We start from the raw sequence: 22,471 nt of genomic DNA, 5'->3' as shown, positions 1-22,471 counted from the left end.
TAAATTCAAAGGAAATCCTTTGTTTTTCCGATGGGTACCCAGATTGCTGTCATATACATAATGTGAGCAAACGGGTGTATTTACTTTGTATATACTACTTAAGTAAGCAAAATATAAAAGCCTGTGGTTCCCTCATGTCTAATAGTAGTAGTACGTAGTCTAATAGTAGTCATTTGTTTGTATCATGCTTGAGTGAGTGTCACCTAGACATTTTATCTCTCGTATTGTGTCCAGAGAGATTGTGTTCGCATTGCATTTCTATATTTGGAGCTGTTGTTGATGTAACGCCACCCGGGGGGAAGACAGGGTTGAGTGGTAGATGTAGTCTAATCTCCTCCTAAAATACTCTCCTTACTTGCTTCGATAATGCCAGAGGTTTGTGGTCTGTGCCAGCAGCAGCAGGCAGCAGATCCAGCCCCATCGTTCTCTCTCGCCCCCCAAGGGGACGATGAACCGTTCGAACCCGCCTCAAAACATTCCTCTTTTTTCTTTCTCCCACGCCGACGACAACACAGGACTCGGACATTAACCACTGCTGATCCTTCCACATGTTTTCTTCTTCCTCCAATCCCATCCAGGTCCCTTCATGGTGAGCGTGACTTGATGGAGTTGAAGTCAAAGTGATGGTGTAAAGAAAGGGGACTGTCTCGCAGCAGCCACGGAGGCGGTGCTCGAGCGCGGGATGTTGCGCTGGTCGGTGCACCTGGAAGGCGGTCCGCGGCGGGTCAACCATGCGGCGGTGGCGGTGGGACACAAGGTGTACTCCTTCGGAGGATACTGCTCCGGCGAGGACTACGAGACCCTCCGGCAGATCGACGTGCACGTCTTCAACACGGGTATGTGTGTTGCTGGGGAACCGGTGTTTATTTAGGACTACGAGACCCTCCGGCAGGTTGACGTACACGGTACACGTCTTCAACACAGGTATGTGTGTCGCTATTGGAACCAGTGTTTATGTCGTCGACTAAAAAACTATGGCGAAAAATGTTCGTCGACCACCGTTTTCCACTGATGAGAACTAAATGGAAACTGAATGAAAACTAAGCTATGATGATTCAAACTAAGACAAAATATGTTGACAATTTGGTCAACGGATAAAAACTAGACTAAAATGTTAGGAAGGGACTAGTGGACAAAATATCCAGTATAAGTCATTTTACACTTGGCTGCATGCTGAAAATAGCAGATCTACAAGCTTGTAGATCGGCTATTTTCAGCAAATGTAAAATCAGCCATTAAGACGGCATCAAGGCCCGCCAAAATACATTTTAGTCGACTAAATCACCTGTAGATTTAGCTGACTTAAAATCTTATGACATTTAGTCAACTAAAACTAGACTAACACTAAGACATTCCAAGTGACTAAAACTAAATGAAAACTATTCAAGAGACTATGACTAAAACTAAAATCAAAATTTGCTGCCAAAAACAACACTGCTGGAAACAACCTGGTTTAACCCATTTAGACCTGAGGACAACACATCTGTGTTATTTGATACTTCAGCCGTCGAAAGATTGCAGATCTACAAGCTCTTAGCGTGGCACCGAGTGCCGCGCTACGAGCTTGTAGAGCTGCTATTTTTTTAATCGCGAAAATGCAGCACAAATCTTTGAATATGTGTTTTTTCGCAGTGAACATTTCCATATTTACAAATCTTTGAATATGTGTTCTTTCGCAGTGAACATTTCCATATTAACATTCGTCATCATCTCTCTGGGAAAAAGTCTTCTTGCATCTTTAGCTGAAAGGCCAACCTATTCTAAAATGAATGTTATGCAAGGAGAGTCGAGTGTTTTCTCAGTCATTATAGAAGTGTGTGACATTGCTGACATTCCACTATTACTGACGTAGGCAGACCTTAAATAATTCCGTTACTCTGTCACACACGTCTAGTCTACACAGGTGTTGTCTTTAAAGTAGTTCCGGTTTCTCTTGGAGTTTCAAATTGACCTATTTCCTTTCCCTGTGACCTGTTTTCCTCAGTGTGTTGAAACACCTGTTTTGCAACTTACAAACCATGGAAGTAATCTTTACACAGATCATTAAAGATGATTGGAAGTGTAAATGATGTCACCACCACTGACACCAGATCTATTATTTCAGTGTTTATCTCTTCACTGTCTTGGATATTATTGACAAAGCTCGACATCCTTTAGATTTTCTCCCTTCTTCAGCTTTTGAATTGCTTAGTTCTTTATGAAAGTATTTCAGGCTTTTACTTGGAGGTTTCTGATATTTAATTTTCATCTTGTAACAGCTTAACCCATTCTGACCGGGAACCCATTTTGGTGCTTAGCATCATGTTATGCTTTAGCTATTGAAAAATAGCAGATCTACAAGCTCATAGCGCGCCACCGAGTGGCGCGCTACGAGCTTGTAGGTCTGCTATTTTTGAAAAATCGAAGAACTACTGACATTTTTTAGAATCTGATCTCGGGTCAGAATGGGTTAATCAGACCAGTGTGTGTCCAGTGGAAACCTCGTATAGAATCTGATCTCAGGTCAGAATGGGTTAACAGGTAAACAAACGCCTTTGATTAGTTTGCATGTCAAGTTGGTGTTATTTCTCTATCAGTTCGGAATTTTCTTTTTTTATAAAGGTCATATTTCCTCTCTTGGTCAGATCTTAACCTACAGTATTTGATGTGCTCCAGCATTGACATTTTTATTTGTTTTGCTGCTTGTATGCTGTGATATCCTCTGTAGAGCATCTTGTAACCATGTTTTGAAAAGTTCTATACAAATAAGTTATAACATAATCATCATTTTTTGAAACCATTGAAATGACACATTTTCAAGTCTCTCCAGTAAATTAAACTTGTAGCATTCAAGACATGTGACACAGACAAAATGTCCTTTAAGAAAAATGCACCGGAAACACAAGTTGCTTGTCAATTCAGTATTTATTTCCCCCCGGAATGTGATAAATGGGATTCTTATGTCCTGCCACCAGATTGTTGCAAATTTGACAATTTATTTTGCACTAAAGGTTCTTTAAATATGTACTACTAGTCTGGTAGTACACACATTTTCTCAAAAAGAAAACAACTTTATTGTGGTCAATGTAGTCCATAATTCCATACATGTTTATTTATTGTCCTTTTTCTTCTTGACTACGTTTCAGTGTCTTTGAAGTGGACGAAGTTGCCCCCGGTAAGAACTGGAGGAAGAGAACACGCCCGCGAGGTTCCGTACATGCGCTACGGTCATACCGCCGTGCTGTTGGACGACATAATCTACATCTGGGGAGGACGAAACGACACGGAGGGCGCCTGCAACGTGCTGTACGCGTTCGATGTCTGTAAGTCATGGGTTTTCAACAGGTGGTCCGTGGACCACTGGTGGTCCATTAAGGTATTGCATGTGGTCCCTGCATTTGGTAATGTAGGAAAGTGAAGATTTGTATTTTAATTTATTGTATTGACCACAAGTTGAGAAACAATGCAGTAAATGATGACGACGTGTCAATGTTGTCAGTTACTGGGTCGGACGTAAAGAACTTCCACAGAAAAGGGAGTTAGAATCTCAAGGGAAACCAGGGAAACTGGTTGAGTCACCATTATAAGGAAATGTGCCCATAATTAATCGCATGTGTCTGCTCGCTCATAGTAAGTTACAATAAACAGCAACATGAGTTTAATATGAAAGGTTAATTTCCCCCCCACACCACACCCATATCCCCCTCCTCCCAACACAAAGTGGTCCCCAGGTACATTCTCAGTTAGGGTGGTGGTCCCTGGTTCATAATCAGTTGAAAACCCCTGCTGTAGATTTAGTCGACTAAAATCTCATGACATTTAGTCGACTAAAACTAGACTAACACTAAAACATTCCAGGTGACTAAAATGTGACTGAAACTAAATGAAAACTATTCAAGAGACTATGACTAAAACTAAAATCAAAATCAGCTGCCAAAAACAACACTGGTGCACAGACCATCAGTAGAATGAAAACAGCCACTCAGTAATGTCCTTTCATTAATTGAAAGAAATGCGTCCATTGCTTTTAAATCAACGAAAGGACCGTATTGACTATTGAGTGCTGGCTAGTTGTCTTGTTTTCTTGTAAAACCTGCCCCATTGTTGACGTTAAGTGATATATATTCCTTTCTAACTGAAGATTCACCTTCAACGGTGCATTGATGCCAGGGGAGAAAGAGCAGGATAACCTGTCTTTGTAAGAGAGGGGCAGATACTAGGGCATTAAGCAACCTTACTAGTTGATAAGAAAAAATAAATGTATAGTTTTTTTCCCCTGATTTTGTAGGCCTCAAAATCAGTATATTATAGTTATAGTCACCAATGTACACAGTTTTTAAATGTACTAATATATATTTTTTTAATTTTTAAATTTTTCTTTTTTTTCCCCTTTTTTTTTTTACACATAATAGGTAGTTAAACAACTGTGACTAGTAAAAATTACTAGAAGTGAATGCCCTAGGCCTAGCAGATACATACTGTAGTTGTTTCCATTTATAGTAAGCTGTGACAACTGCAAAATTATGTGCAATACTATGTTCTCTCCACAATATGCTCTCTCTAACGTTCTCAGCCGCTGGAGCGCAACGGAGAGCGTTTGCAGGAATGTCATGTCTTGAGTTAATGTTTATTAATGGTCCTTAGACACCCACAGATGGTTCACGCCCAAGATCTCTGGGACCGTTCCAGGGGCGAGGGACGGCCACTCGGCATGTGTCTTGGGGAAGGTCATGTATATCTTTGGAGGATACGAGCAGCTGGTGAGTCTTCGGAACTCCGTCCTCACGTTGAGACTTTTTGTGAATACTGGACAACTCACCCCGGTGCATGCCCGTTTTTCCCTCCCGGAAATTTCACCAGTGAGGGGGATAACTTTGTAATATTATGCTATTGCCCTGTTTGTATTCTTTTTGGAAAAATATAAAAAGATACTCCTGTGGAAAGGCTATATTATTTTACTTATATTGACCCTATAAACAATTTAGTATTATTTAGTAAGGAGCCGACAACACTGACAGAGCTGACAACACTGCAGAGCTCAAGAACCTGATGTTGGATAGGAATTTGTGGAGGGCAGCGATCCAGGAATCCCGAGTTGGTGTTGGCTATAGACCTCACTCTCACAGCAAGAAGATATGTAAGGTTTTCCACACTCAAATGGTACCTCGCCAGATAATCCCCACATAGCCTACAACAACTTCTGTGAACAGACTTCACTGTAGTAGCTTTTCATAAATTATATTTGTACTTAGGCTGTTCTGCTGTCATGAAAGTTTATGATTAGAGAAATTCAAAGTCCAGCCGTCTGCTGTCCAGCCTCTCCCACCCCTCACTGGGGAGAATTCTGGCAGGAAAACAGAAACGGGGTGAGTTGTCTTGTTACCCTTTTTGTTCTGTGGGGCTTTTGAATCTAGATTAAACTCCTCTCTTTACTCTGTGCTTCGTTTACAGGCCGACTGCTTCTCCAATGACATCCACAAGCTGGACACCACCACGATGGTCTGGTCTTTAATTAACGCCAGAGTGAGTTGAAACCCATCACCGTGTCCCATTGTTTCACTATAACCCATTTTGACCTACAAATGTCTTCTAAAATCCTACACAGTTTTCTGAAAAAACCTATGTTTCTACTGTATGTCAGTGGTGCTCAACCCTTTTCATGTCAAGGACCCCCAACAATATCTGGATGTGGCCGCCGGCCCCCCATCTGGAAATATGTAGTTCCAGGGACCTCTCAGAAGCTTTGAGATTTGAGTGAAAAACATTCGCTCTGAAAGAATAATATATTCAAAGATTTGCGTCACATTTTCATGATTAAAAAAAAATAGCAGACGAGTGCCGCACTATGAGCTTGTAGATCTGCTATTTTTCAATAGCTAAAGCATAACATAATGCTTAAAAACGCCAAAAGGGGTTCCCGTTCAGTATGGGATAAGCCAAATGACACGCTGTGACTCCCTGTGCACCCATCCATCCATCCATCCAAGTACACACATGACACAACATAGATGAATATAATAGCCAGGGGAGAAATGCAGGGGATGTAGAGAACGTAGTGGGCACTGGGCAAGGTGTCAGCTTACTGATAAAAGCACTGTGTTGGAACTCTGGCATAGCCAACAGGGGATTCCAGGGGTTGGCATTACACACAGCCACACAGACAGACATGCCTGGTGGTCATATTGACTCACTGGACACACACACACACACACACACACACACACACGCGCACAGGCACTTCTCTGCTTGCTAATGCAGTTCCCTGGTAGGCAGCCAAAGTACAACAAGGCAGGCTCATGGAGGATTTTATTTGACACCCACCTCCTCATGGGGTAACAATTCTGTGGGGCATGTGCGTCTCTCGAGGAATTGATCCCGTGGTGGTTTTGGACCTGGTTTGAATCTGCTTGTTTACGTGGAACGGAATGCAAGGTAAAGGTTACTGTCAAAGCACTCTGTTGGCCAATCAATCATTAAGCCAACAGGATGCAGGGTCACCTTATATTATATTACATCACCTGATAGCTACTGTATTATAGTTCACTTAAACTATTTGATTTCTCTCCATTTGCTGTTCGCTCTTATTAGTCCTTTGCCGATAACGTTTTGTCATCGCGCTGATTACTGTTGGACTGTTGGCTATTTCTAGAGATTTAGCCCTCCATGTGATAAGCTTATTCCACAGTTATTCCACAGTTACCCCCCCCCCCCCCTCATCTACAAGCTCATAGCGCGGCACTCGAGCTTGTAGATCTTCTATTTTGTGAAAAATCGTTAAAATGTGTCGCAAATCTTTGAATGTATATTCTTTCTTTAAACTCAAATCTTTGCTTCTGGGGGGGGGGGGGGGGGGGGGGTCCCTGCCTGGAACAACATATTTTCAGATGGGAGTCTGCGGCCAAAATAATTCTGAGGGTGGTCCACTGACATAGAAACATAGGGTCATGATTTAGAAGCCAGGCATTTGTAGAATCGTCCTCAGGTCTAAATGGGTCAACAAACCTGTTCTATGTATTGTCTAGTGATTGTTTGTCATTGATGTGCAATATCTCGTAGCCATTGGCTGCGAGGTTGGCTTTATTTACATTTGATGACTGCATTACACAATTTAGTTGTTTTACAGTTGTTGTTTTTGTACACTCCAGTCAGTGTCCATTTAACCACGTCAGCCCTATTTATTTTTTTAGAAATAGAGATTTGTTAAACATTTTCGCATAACAATGAAATGCCCCAAAATAGGGACACGCCATGGTGGTTAAAGAACATGCTTTTGTAACTTATACACCCAGGAGAACAATGCTAACACATGGTGGAAGTTGAGACACGTGGAAAAAAGGCTTTGTCATGGATAAAAGGCATGCTTAAAGGCAAAAGGATTGCATGCTTGTCTTTTGTCTGGCATGTTCATTCAGTTCTCAAAGCCTGATCGGCTTGACATTTCATTATATTTGCCTTTCATCTATGCCTTTGCTTGTGTGCGCCGGGCCTGTGGCAGTGTTTGTCTTCGCCAGATTTGTAAAATCTCTACTAAGGCCTAGAAAGGAAAAGCCTCTGTGCAGTGTGATGTTTTTTGGCTAACGAAAATGAGAAGGTTGTGAATTCACTTTTTGGCCTCGTGTGTGTTTGTCTCTTTGCATTTCAGTACTACCAACACTAGGTGGCAGTGTTGACCTTTTTTTATTTGGTATGGCCTTTTTGGGTGCCAGTGGAGAGAGTCCACACACACACAATGTGAATGGATGCAACAGTTCCAGGGCATTAGTTCAGTTATAATACACAGACCAACAGTTCCAGGACATTAGTTCAGTTATAATACACAGAGACCAACAGTTCCAGGACATTAGTTCAGTTATAATACACACAGACCAACAGTTCCAGGACATTAGTTCAGTTATAATACACAGACCAACAGTTCCAGGACATTAGTTCAGTTATAATACACAGAGACCAACAGTTCCAGGACATTAGTTCAGTTATAATACACACAGACCAACAGTTCCAGGACATTAGTTCAGTTATAATACACACAGACCAACAGTTCCAGGACATTAGTTCAGTTATAATACACACAGACCAACAGTTCCAGGACATTAGTTCAGTTATAATACACAGACCAACAGTTCCAGGACATTAGTTCAGTTATAATACACAGACCAACAGTTCCAGGACATTAGTTCAGTTATAATACACAGACCAACAGTTCCAGGACATTAGTTCAGTTATAATACACAGAGACCAACAGTTCCAGGGCATTAGTTCAGTTATAATACACAGACCAACAGTTCCAGGACATTAGTTCAGTTATAATACACAGACCAACAGTTCCAGGACATTAGTTCAGTTATAACACACAGACCAACAGTTCCAGGACATTAGTTCAGTTATAATACACACAGACCAACAGTTCCAGGACATTAGTTCAGTTATAATACACAGACCAACAGTTCCAGGACATTAGTTCAGTTATAATACACAGAGACCAACAGTTCCAGGACATTAGTTCAGTTATAATACACAGACCAACAGTTCCAGGGCATTAGTTCAGTTATAATGCCAGTTTTAAGCATTATGTTATACCTTAGCTATTGAAAAATAGCAGATCTACAAGCTCGTAGCGCTATGAGCTTTTAAAAAATCATGAAAATGTGGCGCAAATCTTAATCTATATTCTTTCAGAGCCAACGTTTTTAAATCTTTGCTCCTGGGGGGTCCCTGGAACAACATATTTTCAGATGGGGGGTCGGCAGCCAATTACATAAACATTTTTTGGGGGTCCTTGACATGAAAATGTTTGAGAACCACTGAGTCATAGAAACATAGGTTTATCAGAAAACTGTCAGGTCTAAATGGGTTAAGGTATTTCAGCCACAACATCTAACCGGTGTTCTTCTGTCTCTTGCAGGGCACTCCTGCGCGTTGGAGAGACTTCCACTCGGCCACCATCATCGGGACGAAGATGTTCGTGTTCGGGGGCCGGGCGGACCGGTTCGGGCCCTTCCACTCCAACAACGAGATCTACTGCAACAAGATCCGAGTCTTCGACACGGAGTCCAACAGCTGGATGGGGACGAACTCAGTCCAGCCCCTCCCCGAGGGACGCAGGAGTCACTCAGCTTGTAAGACCCAGAGCATGCACAGAGCCAGTGTTGTTTCTGGCAGCACATTTTCGTTTTAAGTCATAGGGCTGTATTTTGCGTGTCTTAAGTACCAGGTCTTATTCCCTAACTTGAGTAAACTAAAGACCTGGAGGCGTGGTCAATGCCATTTGGCTATTCTGAGTGGCCAAAGAGCATTGACCACGCCTCCAGGTCTTTAGTTTACTCAAGTTAGGGAATAAGACCTGGTACTTAAGACACGCAAAATACAGCCCATAGTCTCTTGATTAGTTTTCACTTAGTTTTAGTCACATTTTAGTCACATGGGAATGTGTTAGTGTTAGTGTTAGTTTTAGTCGACTAAATGTCATGAGATTTTAGTCGACTAAATCTACAGGTGATTTAGTCGACTAAAAGGTATTTTTGGCGGGCCTTGATGCCGTCGTAATGACTGATTTTACACTGGCTGAAAATAGCTGATCTACAAGCTCACAACGCGTCGTAACGCTATTTTCAGCATGCAACCAAGTGTAAAATGACCTGATACTGGATCTCTTCTCAACTAGTCCCTTCCTATAACATTTTAGTCTAGTTTTTATTTGCTGACCAAAAATGTCAGCATATTTAGCCCTTAGTTTTAGTCATCATAGCTTAGTTTTCATTTAGTTTTTGTCAGTGAAAAAAGGTAGTCGACGAACATTTTTCGTCTTAGTTTTATAGTCGACAAAATCAACTGTGCACAAAGCGTTGCCCTAATAGTTTGATTCACCTCTGAAGTCAGAATAATAACCCACAGTATGGACACGTCGTTGCTGGATGGTGTCTTCATTGTCTTTTGATCCGTGAACACGTTGAATCTGAATAGTTGCATTCGGGGGTCTCCTAATATATATGGTAATGTGATGAGTCTGACGCGTCAAGAAGAAGATCAAAGCAATCCGCCTTTTTCCATTTGAAAGCATTCCAACTTTAAAGGGACTCGTTGGGAGATTTTAAATGTGAAACGGGTCATTTGATGTCGTCTACTGTATTCTCCTCATGGCTCAGACATGTTCAGCCATGTTGTGGCTGCAAGCTCTATGTACTGTACACTGCATACGTTGTTGTTGTTTTGGCCACACTATATATGATGCTTACAGATCCAGAACAATGGGATTTAAGTTAAAAATCGGCAAAGTGGGTCTTTTAACCCATTCTGACCTGAAATCAGATTCATACAAGGTTTCCACTGGACACACACTGGTCTGATTAACCCATTCTGACCTGAGATCAGATTCTAAAAATGTCAGTCGTTCTTTGATTTTTCAAAAATAGCAGACCTACAAGCTCGTAGCGCGCCACTCGGTGGCGCGCTATGAGCTTGTAGATCTGCTATTTTTAAATAGCTAAAGCATAACATGATGCTAACACCAAAATGGGTTCCCGTTCAGAATGGGTTAAGAATGCAGTTATGCATGCAAAACGCTCTAATCATCCCTGGTGCGACTTACATTCTCGTGTGTATTGTTTGTGTATATTTTGAGTGCCAATGGCCTTCACACAGATTGCCAGCCATGTGCCGTTGAGCCTGTTTGAGGGGAAAGCATCTAAATTATAAATAGCCAGGGCTGGGCTCATTGGTTTCACATAAGCCATTCTGAGATGCCAGAAGAGCCCTATTTTCTACTTTTGTTCATTCATGCTCAACAAAACAAATTGAAATGATATTATTCGGTGGGGTTTTCGTACATACTGTGTGTGTTTGTAAATGTCATGATCTTTCTTGATCGATTTTACAACAGATATTTTTTTTTTTTACCCTGTACATTTTCAGTTTCCTACAATGGAGAGCTGTATATTTTCGGCGGCTACAACGCTCGCCTGGACCGGCACTTCAATGACTTGTGGAAATTCAATCCAGGTGATTCAGCGTTAATTTACTCTCTCATGACGAGCCATGTCAGCTTTGGTACTACGGCAGCAACGCTGCTGTAAAGAGCCTAGTGGCAACGCCACTAATCCATTAACCCATTTAGACCTGACATAAAATTTCTGAAATACCTATGTTTCTATATCAGCGGTGCTCAATATGTCATGTCAAGGACCCCAAAAAATATATGTAATTGGCCGCCAACCCCCATTTGAAAATATGTTGTTCCAGGGACCCCCCCCCCAGAAGCAAAGATTTGAGTTAAATAACGTTCGCTCTGACAGAATATATACAGTATTCAAAGATTTGCACTACGTTTTCATGATTTTTCAAAAATAGCAGACCTACCAGCTCGTAATAGCTAAAGTATAACATAATGCTTAAATCACCAAATGGGGTTCCCGCCCAGAATTGGTTAAGACCTGAGGCGGATTGTACAAAATGCCCTCTAAATCTGACTCTTTCGTGCCAAGTAAAGGACCCCCAAAATCACATGTATTTGGCCCAGGATCTCCATATGAAAATGTTATGTGTCAGGGGCCCCCAGAAGAAAGAGAGGGAAAAAAATTTAACACTTTTTCAAAGATTTTCAAAAATAGCAGATGTACAATCTCACAGCGCGGCAAAAATAGTGACTCGCGGTGAGCTTTCTAGATCTGCTATTTTTGAGAACCATTGTTCTAACTGCTAGAGGTTTATTGAAAAAGGTATGTTGCTTATATGTATAATATATACCGTAGCTAAACTTGAAACGACACTGATGCGTTCCCGGGTTTTAATGGGCTAATCATGTGTGTCTATGCCGTTTGAATTCATTTGTTTTCTGCTGTGCATCTTTTATTTTCTGGCTGACTGTGTTTACTTCTCTGGAGGGGAAACACATGCTGTCTCTCCTGACCCAATTTCTCCTCCTCTCCCTCCTTTGTGGAGAGAGACAAACTTCCCTCTCTGCTGCTATTGTCATTCTCAAGATATTCTCTCTCTCTGTCTGTCTCTCTCTCTCTCTGTCTGTCTGTCTGTCTCTCTCTCTCTCTCTCTCTCTCTCTCTCTCTCTCTCTCTCTCTCTCTCTCTCTCTCTCTCCCCCCATCTGTTAGAATCAGCTGCATCAGCTTGCTTCTTGAATCATCACTTGTTGTTGTTCTTGTTTTTTGTGTTCTAGTTCTAAACCTGGTGTCCCTATTTTGGGAATGTCGTTATGATGTCGGAACTTTCAAAAACGGTTAAACAAAATGTCATGAAAAATAGAAGAAAATCCAAGAAATTTGCTAAAATAGCTGATCTGGATGTTTTCACTTTGTTGTGTATATATGGGCTTAAATGGATAGTTCAGATTTGTTTTAACTTAAGCTGTATGATATGCACACAAAAAACATAGTTCTGTGTGATAGAGGGGTAAAAAATGAGTTCTCCTCAGGATACCGACATCACAAAGCTATCAGTCGGGGCTAAGCCTGTCTGATCTCTGTGTTTCTCAGGTCCATATCTTATCAAAAAGACACTGATGGAGAAGGTAACGACGGGCAATCTCAAAGCCTTTCCATCCAGCTGAGCTGAGATGAGATGAAACACTGTTCTGGCTTTAAAGAGTCCACCCTTAGCAATTTATTGGTGCAATGTTAAAGCAGTCCACTAGAGGTCACTGCCTGTGTTATAATGTTGATATACCCCAGCTTGTTGCTATAGAGATGTAGACTTGTAGTGATGCCATCGCCAATATGAGCCTTCATCCTTATATGGAATGATGGAGAGGGTGTCGAAGACAGCGTCTTTGTTTTGTTTTGTACCAACGTGTGTGTGTGTGTGTGTGTGTGTGTGTGTGTGTGTGTGTGTGTGTGTGTGTGTGTGTGTGTGTGTGAGTGATGCATACCGGTATATATTCTGGGGCAGATCTCGCCAAGACTTATTTGACCAATCGGTACCACATTTCTTATGCACACTGCCAGTAGGCCACACAAACAGCACAAGAACTCCCTGATGCTGTGTGAATATTTTATGCATTTTTAGAGCATTTAATTTTATACGGCCAGCACCAACAAAAACGGAGTTAATGGGGGTCGGCTTGGGGTGAACTTCGCTCCAAGTCCAGAGATGACTCGCATCATCTTGGTACTGCAAAAATAAATAACTTCATATTTATTTTATCACTTGCCAGAACGGCCGAGAAGTCTTATCATTTCTCAGTCCCATTGGCCTCTGTTGTTGCTAAACATAGAGTGGATAATAGGTTTATGTAATGTTTAATGATTTCTGTAGCTGCGACAACGTACAGTAGCCAAGCCGAGTGTAATCAAAACTTACAGAACTGTAGGTCCTTCTTTAACCCAGTCTGGGTGGGAACCCCCTTTTGGTGTTCTAAGCGTTATGTTATACTTTAGCTATTGAAAAATAGCAGATCTACAAGCTCATAGCGCGGCACCGAGTGCCGCGCTACGAGCTTGTAGGTCTGCTATTTTTTGATAAATCGTGAAAATGTGGCGCACATTTGGAATATATATATTCTTTCAGAGCGAATGTTTTCAACTCAAATCTTTGCTTCTGGGGAGGTCCCTGGAACAACATATTTTCAGATGGTGGTCGGCGGCCAATTACATAATAATATTTTTAGGTCCTTGACATGAAAATGTTTGAGAACGACTGACATAGAAAACATAGGGTTTTTCAGAAAACTTTCATGATTTAGAAGACATTTGTAGAATCAAGCTCAGGTCTAAATGGGTTAAAGCTATTTGCTGGAAAAAGCCATTTAACCCATTCTGACCGGGCACCCATTTTGGTGTTAGCATCATGTTATGCTTTACCTATTGAAAAATAGCAGATCTACAAGCTCATATCGCGCCACCGAGTGGCGCGATACGAGCTTGTAGGTCTGCTATTTTTGAAAAATTCGAAGAACGACTGACATTTTTAGAATCTGATCTCAGGTCAGAATGGGTTCATCAGACCAGTGTGTGTCCAGTGGAAACCTCGTATGAATCTGATCTCAGGTCAGAATGGGTTAAATCAAATCTACTGGTTCAAAGACTGGACACTAGGGTGCTGTGTGGTGGTGGCACTTAGAGAGTGGTGGCGCTCTAGTTTTTGCCCTCTTTTTATTTTCCTGTTTCTCTCTAGACATTACTTGACTCGTTCACATACTATACATTATACAGTATTTGTCTGCATGTCTGAATGCATTAACCGCTTAAAGGAGAATTCCATGCTCCATAGAAGTCTTTCTTACCTTTGTAGTTGTTACGTCCCTACCAAAGAGGTCCAGGTGTTATTTTGTGCAAAAGCGCATTTTTGGCTATTTCCCCTACCATAAGCCCTCAATGAATTGAATTGAATTGCATTGAATTGGGCATTGGGTTTTTGTGCTAATTCGCTTATTTCCATCGCTCAAAAACCTTTTTTTCCCTTATATATCTTCTCTTCATAATGTAAATAGTATCCCAAGCGGCACACTTTACGACTTATTTCGATGTAAATAAGCAAATTAGCACAAAAACCCAACCCCCATTGAGGGCTTATATTAGGGGAAATAGCCAATAATGCGCTTTTGCACAAAATAACACCTGGACCTCTTTGGTGGGGACGTAACAACTACAAATAAAGGTAATAAAAGCCTTCTAGCATGAAATTCTCCTTTTTTAAGCACAAAAACGGCTCACTTTACAACAAGCTCACAACCAGTGTGCAATCACGCAAGCATTGCAGATTTATTTATTTTTGAAAAATCTTTGAAATCCTTGAAAATGTTCACTTATCTTCTGACACGCCCCAAAAGTTGTTGACAGCTCCAGTGATGTAAATAGGTTTTCAATGTAATGAGTCCCACTTCATTGACGTTAGGAGTCATATTTTGCCATTTTTACAAATTGCAGCATTTAACTCCCATTTCATTTTATATGGTTATAATGTGGTTATATTCATGTAGAAAACAAGAAGAAATGTTTATTATAACCAAAGCTAGCAAAATAAACTAGAATAAAAAACAGTACAGTAGTGCATCCCGTGTCTACAGAGGTCGTTGTTTTATTGCGTCCCTTAACTATAAACTAGCGTTTTTGGATGCAAAATGCTCCCTATTTTAATCTCTGCTCCTGTAATGTATGTGTTGGAACTACAGAGGCGTTCTCCTGGAAGAAGGTCGAGCCCAGGGGGAAAAGCCCGTGTCCGCGGAGACGACAGTGCTGTTGCATGGTGGGAGATCGCATCATCCTCTTTGGAGGAACTAGGTGAGGCAGTGATGCTATTTCAAAACTTGTTATTAATCTGTGACTATACTGTGATTATACTCATGCTGGCTACAGTAGCGCATTCTAATGCCTTGTCTTCAATTTAAATTAGCCGTACTCTGCCGTCATATGTTGGTTGTCTTAACGGATTTATGGATTTGAAATACCCAAACTTTCACTTGACTGTTGCACTAAATAAGCTCTAAAACGCTTGCAAATGTACTATTTTGCCCCCCATCCAAGAGCTGGCTGATGGGGCGACCGGCTCCTCAATTCCTACCCTTTTCTGCATCATATCAAAGAAATGTAAAGAATAACGGTGGTGCCAAACCGTCTGGCATAATTAATCGATGGGTTGAAACAACATGTTGAACCAGTAGAGCCGTTGGCTCTAGTCTAAGCCAGGCCTGAGTAGACAACAATAACAACTGTATGTTGTTGTTGTTGAAGACATGCTTCCTACAAGTCTTCATCATAGTGAGCTACAATAGAAGCAATAGAAGTTACTGCTCTCAAGTTGAGTTGAGAGCAGTAACTATAGTTACTAATTTCAAGTAATTCTGATGTGTTTGACTTTGTGGCTCTATGAACTGGACTCTTAATCACTGCATCATTATTGAGTAATGATCAGTGGTGGAAAGTAACTAAGTACTTTTACTTACTGTACTGTACTTAAGTACAATTTTGAGGTATTTGTACTTTACTTGAGTATTTCCAATTTCCAATACTTTTACTTCTACTTCTACATCTCATAGCCAATTTTTTTTACTACAATTATTTAAAAACTTTAGTTACTTTGGAGATTTAAATTTTGATTTGAAAACATACATTAACCACTTCAACCCTATACATTTCGGCCATTTGAAAATAGCCGATCTACAAGCTCACAATGCATCACGCATTGTGAGCTTGTAGATCGGCTGTTTTCAATAGATTTTGTGCACATTTTGAACTTGTGAAATGGCACATTCTGCACAATGAGTACTTTTACTTTTAGTACTTAAAGGGACACTTCACCCTTTTTGCAAAATAATATATGTTAATGACGTTTAGAAGCTTTAGAACACTTTCCTGGGGGTCTTTATGTGTGTAATATGTGGTTTTAGATATTTTAGATTGTAGCAGTGAGCCTGTTGTCTCTGATGGACACTAGGATCACTTACTTCCTGGACTACATGTTGTCTCAGTAAGACAGCCCTCCCCCCTATCCACAAGGAGGAGTAGTGCACCAAATAATTATGGGAATTGTAGTCCAGGAAGGTAGTGAGACCAGTGTCCATGACATCAGAGACAACAGGCTCACTGCTACAATCTAAAATAGCTAAAACCACATATTACACACATAAATACCCCCAGGAAAGTGTTCTAAAGCTTCTAAACGTCATTAACATATATTATTTTGCAAAAAGGGTGAAGTGTCCCTTTAAGTAAAACAATTGAGTACTTCTTTCACCACTGGTAATGATAGGCTATTTTTTATTTTCCCAGTGGTATAATATATATATATACACAGCCTTTAACCTGCTCTGATAAAGAATACATTATCCTTTAGGACCCTCTTATAAAATATAAACGGCTTTCTACCGTACGTACTGTACAACCCAAGATAAACACTTTAGGAAGCCATTTCTTCCGTTGTGCCCCCAAGATAGAGAACACCACTTTGGACAGTAAATCTGGCCTATAAGGGCTGGAACAGAGCAGCCTGTGGACCATGCCACTGTTCTTCTTTAAACTCCAAGACGCTTATCTTTTGATTGTGGTCATAATAGGGGTGTCTATGAGGCCTTGTGTCTCCGAAGACACACTGAATCCTGTGCTGTGTAGCTTTTAATGGCGTACAGAAATGTGACTGTTCCTCCTTCCTCTCAACATGTCTAGAGACTCCGGCTCCTGTGTAGACCACTGTCTCCTCCTAACCCATTTAGGCCTGACCTCAACATTTAAAAACATTCTTCTAAATCCTCCAGTTTTCTGAAATAAATATTTTCACGATTTTTCAGAAATGGCAGATCTACAAGCTCGTAGCACGCCACTCTGAGCTTGTACATCTGCTATTTTTCCAATAGCTAAATTACAACATAATGTTTAAAACACCAAAAGGGGTTCCCGCCCAGAATGGGTTTGTTTAGATCGCAGAGCAATTCGTAAAGGGTCGCGAATAAATATCCCCTATTTTTAGGTTTCCTACGTTTAAAACATACATAGAATTTCAAAAGTATTTCAATAAATAAAATTCAAATTTCCATTATTATTAATAATAATAATAATAATAATAATAAAACGTTTAACAATTTGTGAAAATAGCAGCTCACAACGCGCTGCGAAGCAACACACTTGTGAGCTTGTAGATCTGCTATTTTCACTAGTTTGGGTGCAATCATCAACAAAGGAGTTGACTTCTTTCATAGTGTAAATATATCGGGAGATGGATTGAAATGTGACTTAAATTGTTCACATCTTAGGAAATATGTAACATCTCATTAAGTAGTCAGTGGAAATGGGAGACAGGTTTGTTTGTGGATGTTTGTAACATCGAGTGCTTTCTTTGGTATTGGGCTAAACAGTTTAGGCTTTAGGGAACCAACTGCTGTAGAGTGAGCTCTGTCCCCTGGATGACCGTGACGTGAGACGACGGAGGCGGGGGGCGGTATTAGCGGAGGCCACTTGGCCTGCTGACGGTCCTCTGATAGACCAGTAGCCGGCAGTCATAACGAGAGGTAGCTGGGCAGCATTAGCGCGGTCCAGAGTGGTCCAGAGCTCTCTGGAGCTACTGTTATCAGTATAAGACCTCGTTATCAGCCCCGAACCCCACTGAGGCTTCCCTGATAGTGGGTGATCCGGGAGCCTGTGGACCCCCACTACGTCTCCCCAGCCTGTTAGTGGGTGATCCGGGAGGCTGTGGATCCCACTGCGTCTCCCAAGGCTGTCAGTGGGTGATCCGGGAGGCTGTGGACCCCCACTGCGTCTCCCCAACCTGGAAGGCCCCGGGGGCCTTTGGCTCTTGCGGGATTTGTCTGCTGTGTGCCGACTCATTGAGTAAACGCATACATATGCATGAAGCAATGTACACGAATCCCTTTGTTCAGCTGGAGAATTAATATCGATGAATCCTCAGATAAACACAATTTATGGTTGGTCTGTATTTTTTTTGTGGCTTTCGCCTTTTATTTTATATTGTTTTATGGAGGAACAGGAAATGGGGAGAGAGATGGAGGGGGGGGCGGGGTGACATGCAGTAAAGGCCTTCGGGATCGGGAGTCGAACCCGCGGCACACTGCCAGACCGGATTATACCAGCCAAGGTGCCTGGACCGCTGAGCCACGGCCCAGGCCTATAATACAAATTTGAATGTAGGGATTTGTTCCAGTCTGTAAGATCGGGATAGGAGTCGATTTTTAATTAATTAAAAATACATTTTAATTAACAAAATTAAACTAAAACTAAATTAACCCATTTAGACCTGGAAAGCCTATAAGTTGTCATTCCTTTCAATCAAGGAAAGCGTCTGTGTAATTTAGTTGTTACTATTATGATCACAGTCATCGAGTTTCAAATTGTTGGTAAATTAAAGCCCTAATAACTTCATTATAGTGTTGCACAAACATAACGAGAACAGACGATCACCAAGCGACAATAATAAAGGAACGGTTCTGAACATACAGTAAAATGTTTCCACCGATGATGATGGGACAAAAACTGTGTTTTTAGAACGTGCCTCGGGTCTAAATGGTTAACCCATTCTGACCTGAGATCAGATTCATACGAGGTTTCCACTGGACACACACTGGTCTGATTAACCCATTCTGACCTGAGATCAGATTCTAAAAATGTCAGTCGTTCTTCGAATTTTTCAAAAATAGCAGACCTACAAGCTCGTAGCGCGCCACTCGGTGGCGCGCTACGAGCTTGTAGGTCTGCTATTTTTCAATAGCTAAAGCATAACATGATGCTAACACCAAAATGGGTGCCCGGTCAGAATGGGTTAATCAGTATTGAACGCAATTCCAGTTCTTTGCATATTGTAACCCATTGCAATCTGTCATATCCAGGAGTAGACATTAAACACAACTTCCAGCAGCATTTTCTTATTCTTTAGCAGCAGCTCAAATGTGTGCAGCCAAGTGGTGATTATGTTAAAGTAGAATTCTGGCCAAATTTCACTTGGACCCAAGTCATTCTCTAGCTTTTCCAACCCATAGTGGTCATATATCTGTGACTAAAATCTAATCAAATGTTTCAGTTGAAAAGGCTGACATCCTTATTCTCCATTTTATGCAAAACGAGGGCATCCTTTGATCTGAAAAGCAGCTGCAAACTTGCACAAAAACTTAACACAAGACGGTCGACGTCTTCTTCTTCGTTCTTTACTATACATTCTGGTAGCATCTGAGAATGAGAAAGCCATATTTGAAAGTGGTCCATATTTTGGACGATCAAAAAACTATTTTAGTTATTGAAAAGGAATGCAGTCCGCCAACTCTCTGGTAATGTCTGACAGTGCGATTTATTTTCAGAGGTGTCAAGCATGTCTTACCTAAATTGGATTCGTTTTACTAGCTTTGATGTACTTTGTGTGCAGTGAGTGCATTGTGTAGGTAAAATCTAAAGATTGGATCAGACTTGGAATGGCACATACTGTAACCCAAAATTACATGACTCAGATCAAGTACTATAAGCTTGATGGGAGCTGGTGGACAGAATGCATTAACCCATTTTGACCTGAGATCAGTCTTCTTACTACTGTAAATATTATCGGGAGATGGACTGAAATGTGACTTAAATTAACATCAATTAACAAATTAACATCTTAGGAAATATGTAACACAGGTCCTCAACTAGAAATGCTGAAGATCCACGAATAAAATTTGAATAAGACCATGGTCCAGTCTCATGTGCACGCAAATAGAATTGCCGGTCGTGGGCCACGTGGACCCCACGGGGTGGGGCTGCCCCCCTCGCCCCCCCCCCAGCCCTAGAAAACAACTATGCCTGTTTAGTACAGTCAAACCAAGCTATACAAACCGGGTCCCATCCCAACCAACCAATACTAGGGTGGCACCTTAAAAAATTGCCTAGTGTTGCTTGATGCATGATGGCGCTCATAAAGCTACCACTGGTGCAATGCTATCACATATTCTCATGTGTACAGACATGTATACCTTCACAAAAAGCATTATTCATCCAGATGGTACAGACCAAGCCGGGGGGGGGGGGCTCACGGTCTATACCCTAGTTTTAGTACACCTGAAAATACTTTTGCTTGGTTTGGGGTTTTTTTCCTGGCTGGGATTAGTCTGGGATTCCCTTTCAGGAGTCATGACTTCCTGTCCGGAGCAGATATGGGGATTCCAGGCTGAAAAGGGGGGCGTCTCAGGCTCAGTGGATTAATCCATTCTGGTCGGGAAAACCCCTTTTTGGTGTTAGCATTATGTTATGCTTTAGCTATTGAAATATAGCAGATCTACAAGCTCGTAGCGCGCCACCGAGTGGCGCGCTACGAGCTTGTAGGTCTGCTATTTTTGAAAAATCAAAGAACGACTGACATTTTTAGAATCTGATCTTAGGTCAGAATGGGTTAATTAGACCAGTGTGTGTCCAGTCAGTGGAAACCTCGTATGAATCTGATCTCAGGTCAGAATGGGTTAATAGAGGATGGTGTCTGAGCAGAGGGCAGTGAATACAAACCACACATCATCTTATATATATATATAGCTCCACTGAGCTGCTTGGTATGGACTATGGACACCCTGTCAAAGAGTCTTGAAACGGGTTATTTAGAGAGCATTGCAAGGGTGATTTTATCTTATCCGTAGTCAAGTCGCGGGGGCAACAGCTCCACCAGAGAGCTCCAGATTTCTCTCTCCACAGCAACATTAGTAACTTCATTCTGGAGGATCCTGAGGTGATCCAAGGCCATTGTGGAGATATACAGTAATCCTCTAATATTATTCATTTATGTGTGCATACTGTACATATCAATCACAAGTATACTGTACATGCCGTTTGTCTCAGTTTAATAATTTACATTAGATACATTAGATTATCAACCAAAACCTTTTTTCCTTTTCTTACGGGTCTATTTTTGGTCCACCTTTGCATAGGGCTGGGTGATTAATCTGCTTTAACCCATTCTGACCTGAGATCAGATTCATACGAGGTTTCCACTGGACACACACTGGTCTGATTAACCCATTCTGACCTGAGATCAGATTCTAAAAATGTCAGTCGTTCTTCGATTTTTAAAAAATAGCAGACCTACAAGCTCGTAGCGCGCCACTCGGTGGCGCGCTATGAGCTTGTAGATCTGCTATTTTTGAAAAGCACAACATGATGCTAACACCAAAATGGGTTCCCGTTCAGAATGGGTTAAATCAAAATCTTATTATTTTGTTTGGAAGATCTTAAAAAAAAAAAAAAAGCAAAGCAGAAAATGGATTTTCACTTCATTTAGGGTAATTGCAGTAAGGATCTCAAGCCCTACACACTGGGCTAAAGGTCCAGCCCGGTTCTGCTAAAGCCAGACAGGTTTCTGCAATAATATAATAAGACAGAGTCCGACACCAAATTAATGTAATCTCTCTCTCTCTCTGATGTGCACTTTCTCTGATGCATGCAGCTCACAACTGTGTGCTCACCGCTCACTCGCGCTGATACATGCGAACAATAGGCCAGCAGGAAAGGTCCGGGCATGCTGCCATTCTGCCATCATGATAATTTCACTGTACCTGTATCAGTGAGTGACAAATAAGTAGTGTAGTGTACTTGTAGTGACAAGTAGTGTCATTGTATCATTTATGTTGTTCTGTAAAAGTGGTGGTATTATTAGGGCTTGTTTGTTTGTGTGTGCCTCGACGGAGCGGGCGGTAGAGTTTCTGCTATCTGCGTGCTGGTTGTGGTGGGCCGGTCTGGGCCAAATTCACCCGAAAATGACCGGGCTGAATTTTTGTCCCAGTCCAGCCCTGGTGGCTGATCTGCAAGCCTGCCAAGCTCACAACGCGTCCCATCTGCAACACGTTGTGAGCTTGCAGATTGGCTATTTTCAGCACAGGGAAACTGCAGGCTATGAAACGTTCAGAAACACAACCCCAGTAACATGCTTCACAATACCTTCACAATAAAGCAGGGCTTTCACTTCTAGTGGTTTTTACTAGTTTACTAGTTGCCTAGTTTACTAGTTGTTAACTACCTATTGTTTTTATGATATTATTTATTTGATGATATTTGTACAGTTAAAACTGCGTACATTGGTGACTATAATCTAGCATCT

The 22,471-nt window shown here is 41.4% G+C and overlaps 1 protein-coding gene across 2 annotated transcripts in view; it reads left to right on the top strand.

The window, feature by feature from the left end:
- Positions 1 to 22,471, top strand: part of klhdc3 (kelch domain containing 3) — a 68,004-nt gene that overhangs the window by 17,575 nt on the left and 27,958 nt on the right. For both annotated transcript variants that reach the window (XM_080782467.1, XM_080782466.1), the window contains exons 2-8: positions 579 to 836; positions 3,126 to 3,302; positions 4,624 to 4,739; positions 5,431 to 5,502; positions 8,882 to 9,095; positions 10,888 to 10,974; positions 15,093 to 15,201. In XM_080782467.1, coding sequence (XP_080638593.1) covers positions 683 to 836; positions 3,126 to 3,302; positions 4,624 to 4,739; positions 5,431 to 5,502; positions 8,882 to 9,095; positions 10,888 to 10,974; positions 15,093 to 15,201 — 929 coding nt within the window. In that variant the 5' untranslated portion in view covers positions 579 to 682. The remainder of the gene's footprint in view (positions 1 to 578; positions 837 to 3,125; positions 3,303 to 4,623; positions 4,740 to 5,430; positions 5,503 to 8,881; positions 9,096 to 10,887; positions 10,975 to 15,092; positions 15,202 to 22,471) is intronic.

Source organism: Protomyctophum bolini (genome assembly GCF_963924005.1).
Source record: "Protomyctophum bolini genome assembly, chromosome: 14".
NCBI lineage: Eukaryota > Metazoa > Chordata > Actinopteri > Myctophiformes > Myctophidae > Protomyctophum > Protomyctophum bolini.
Note: the sequence above shows the minus strand (reverse complement) of the source record. Positions and strands in the feature narration are given on the sequence as shown.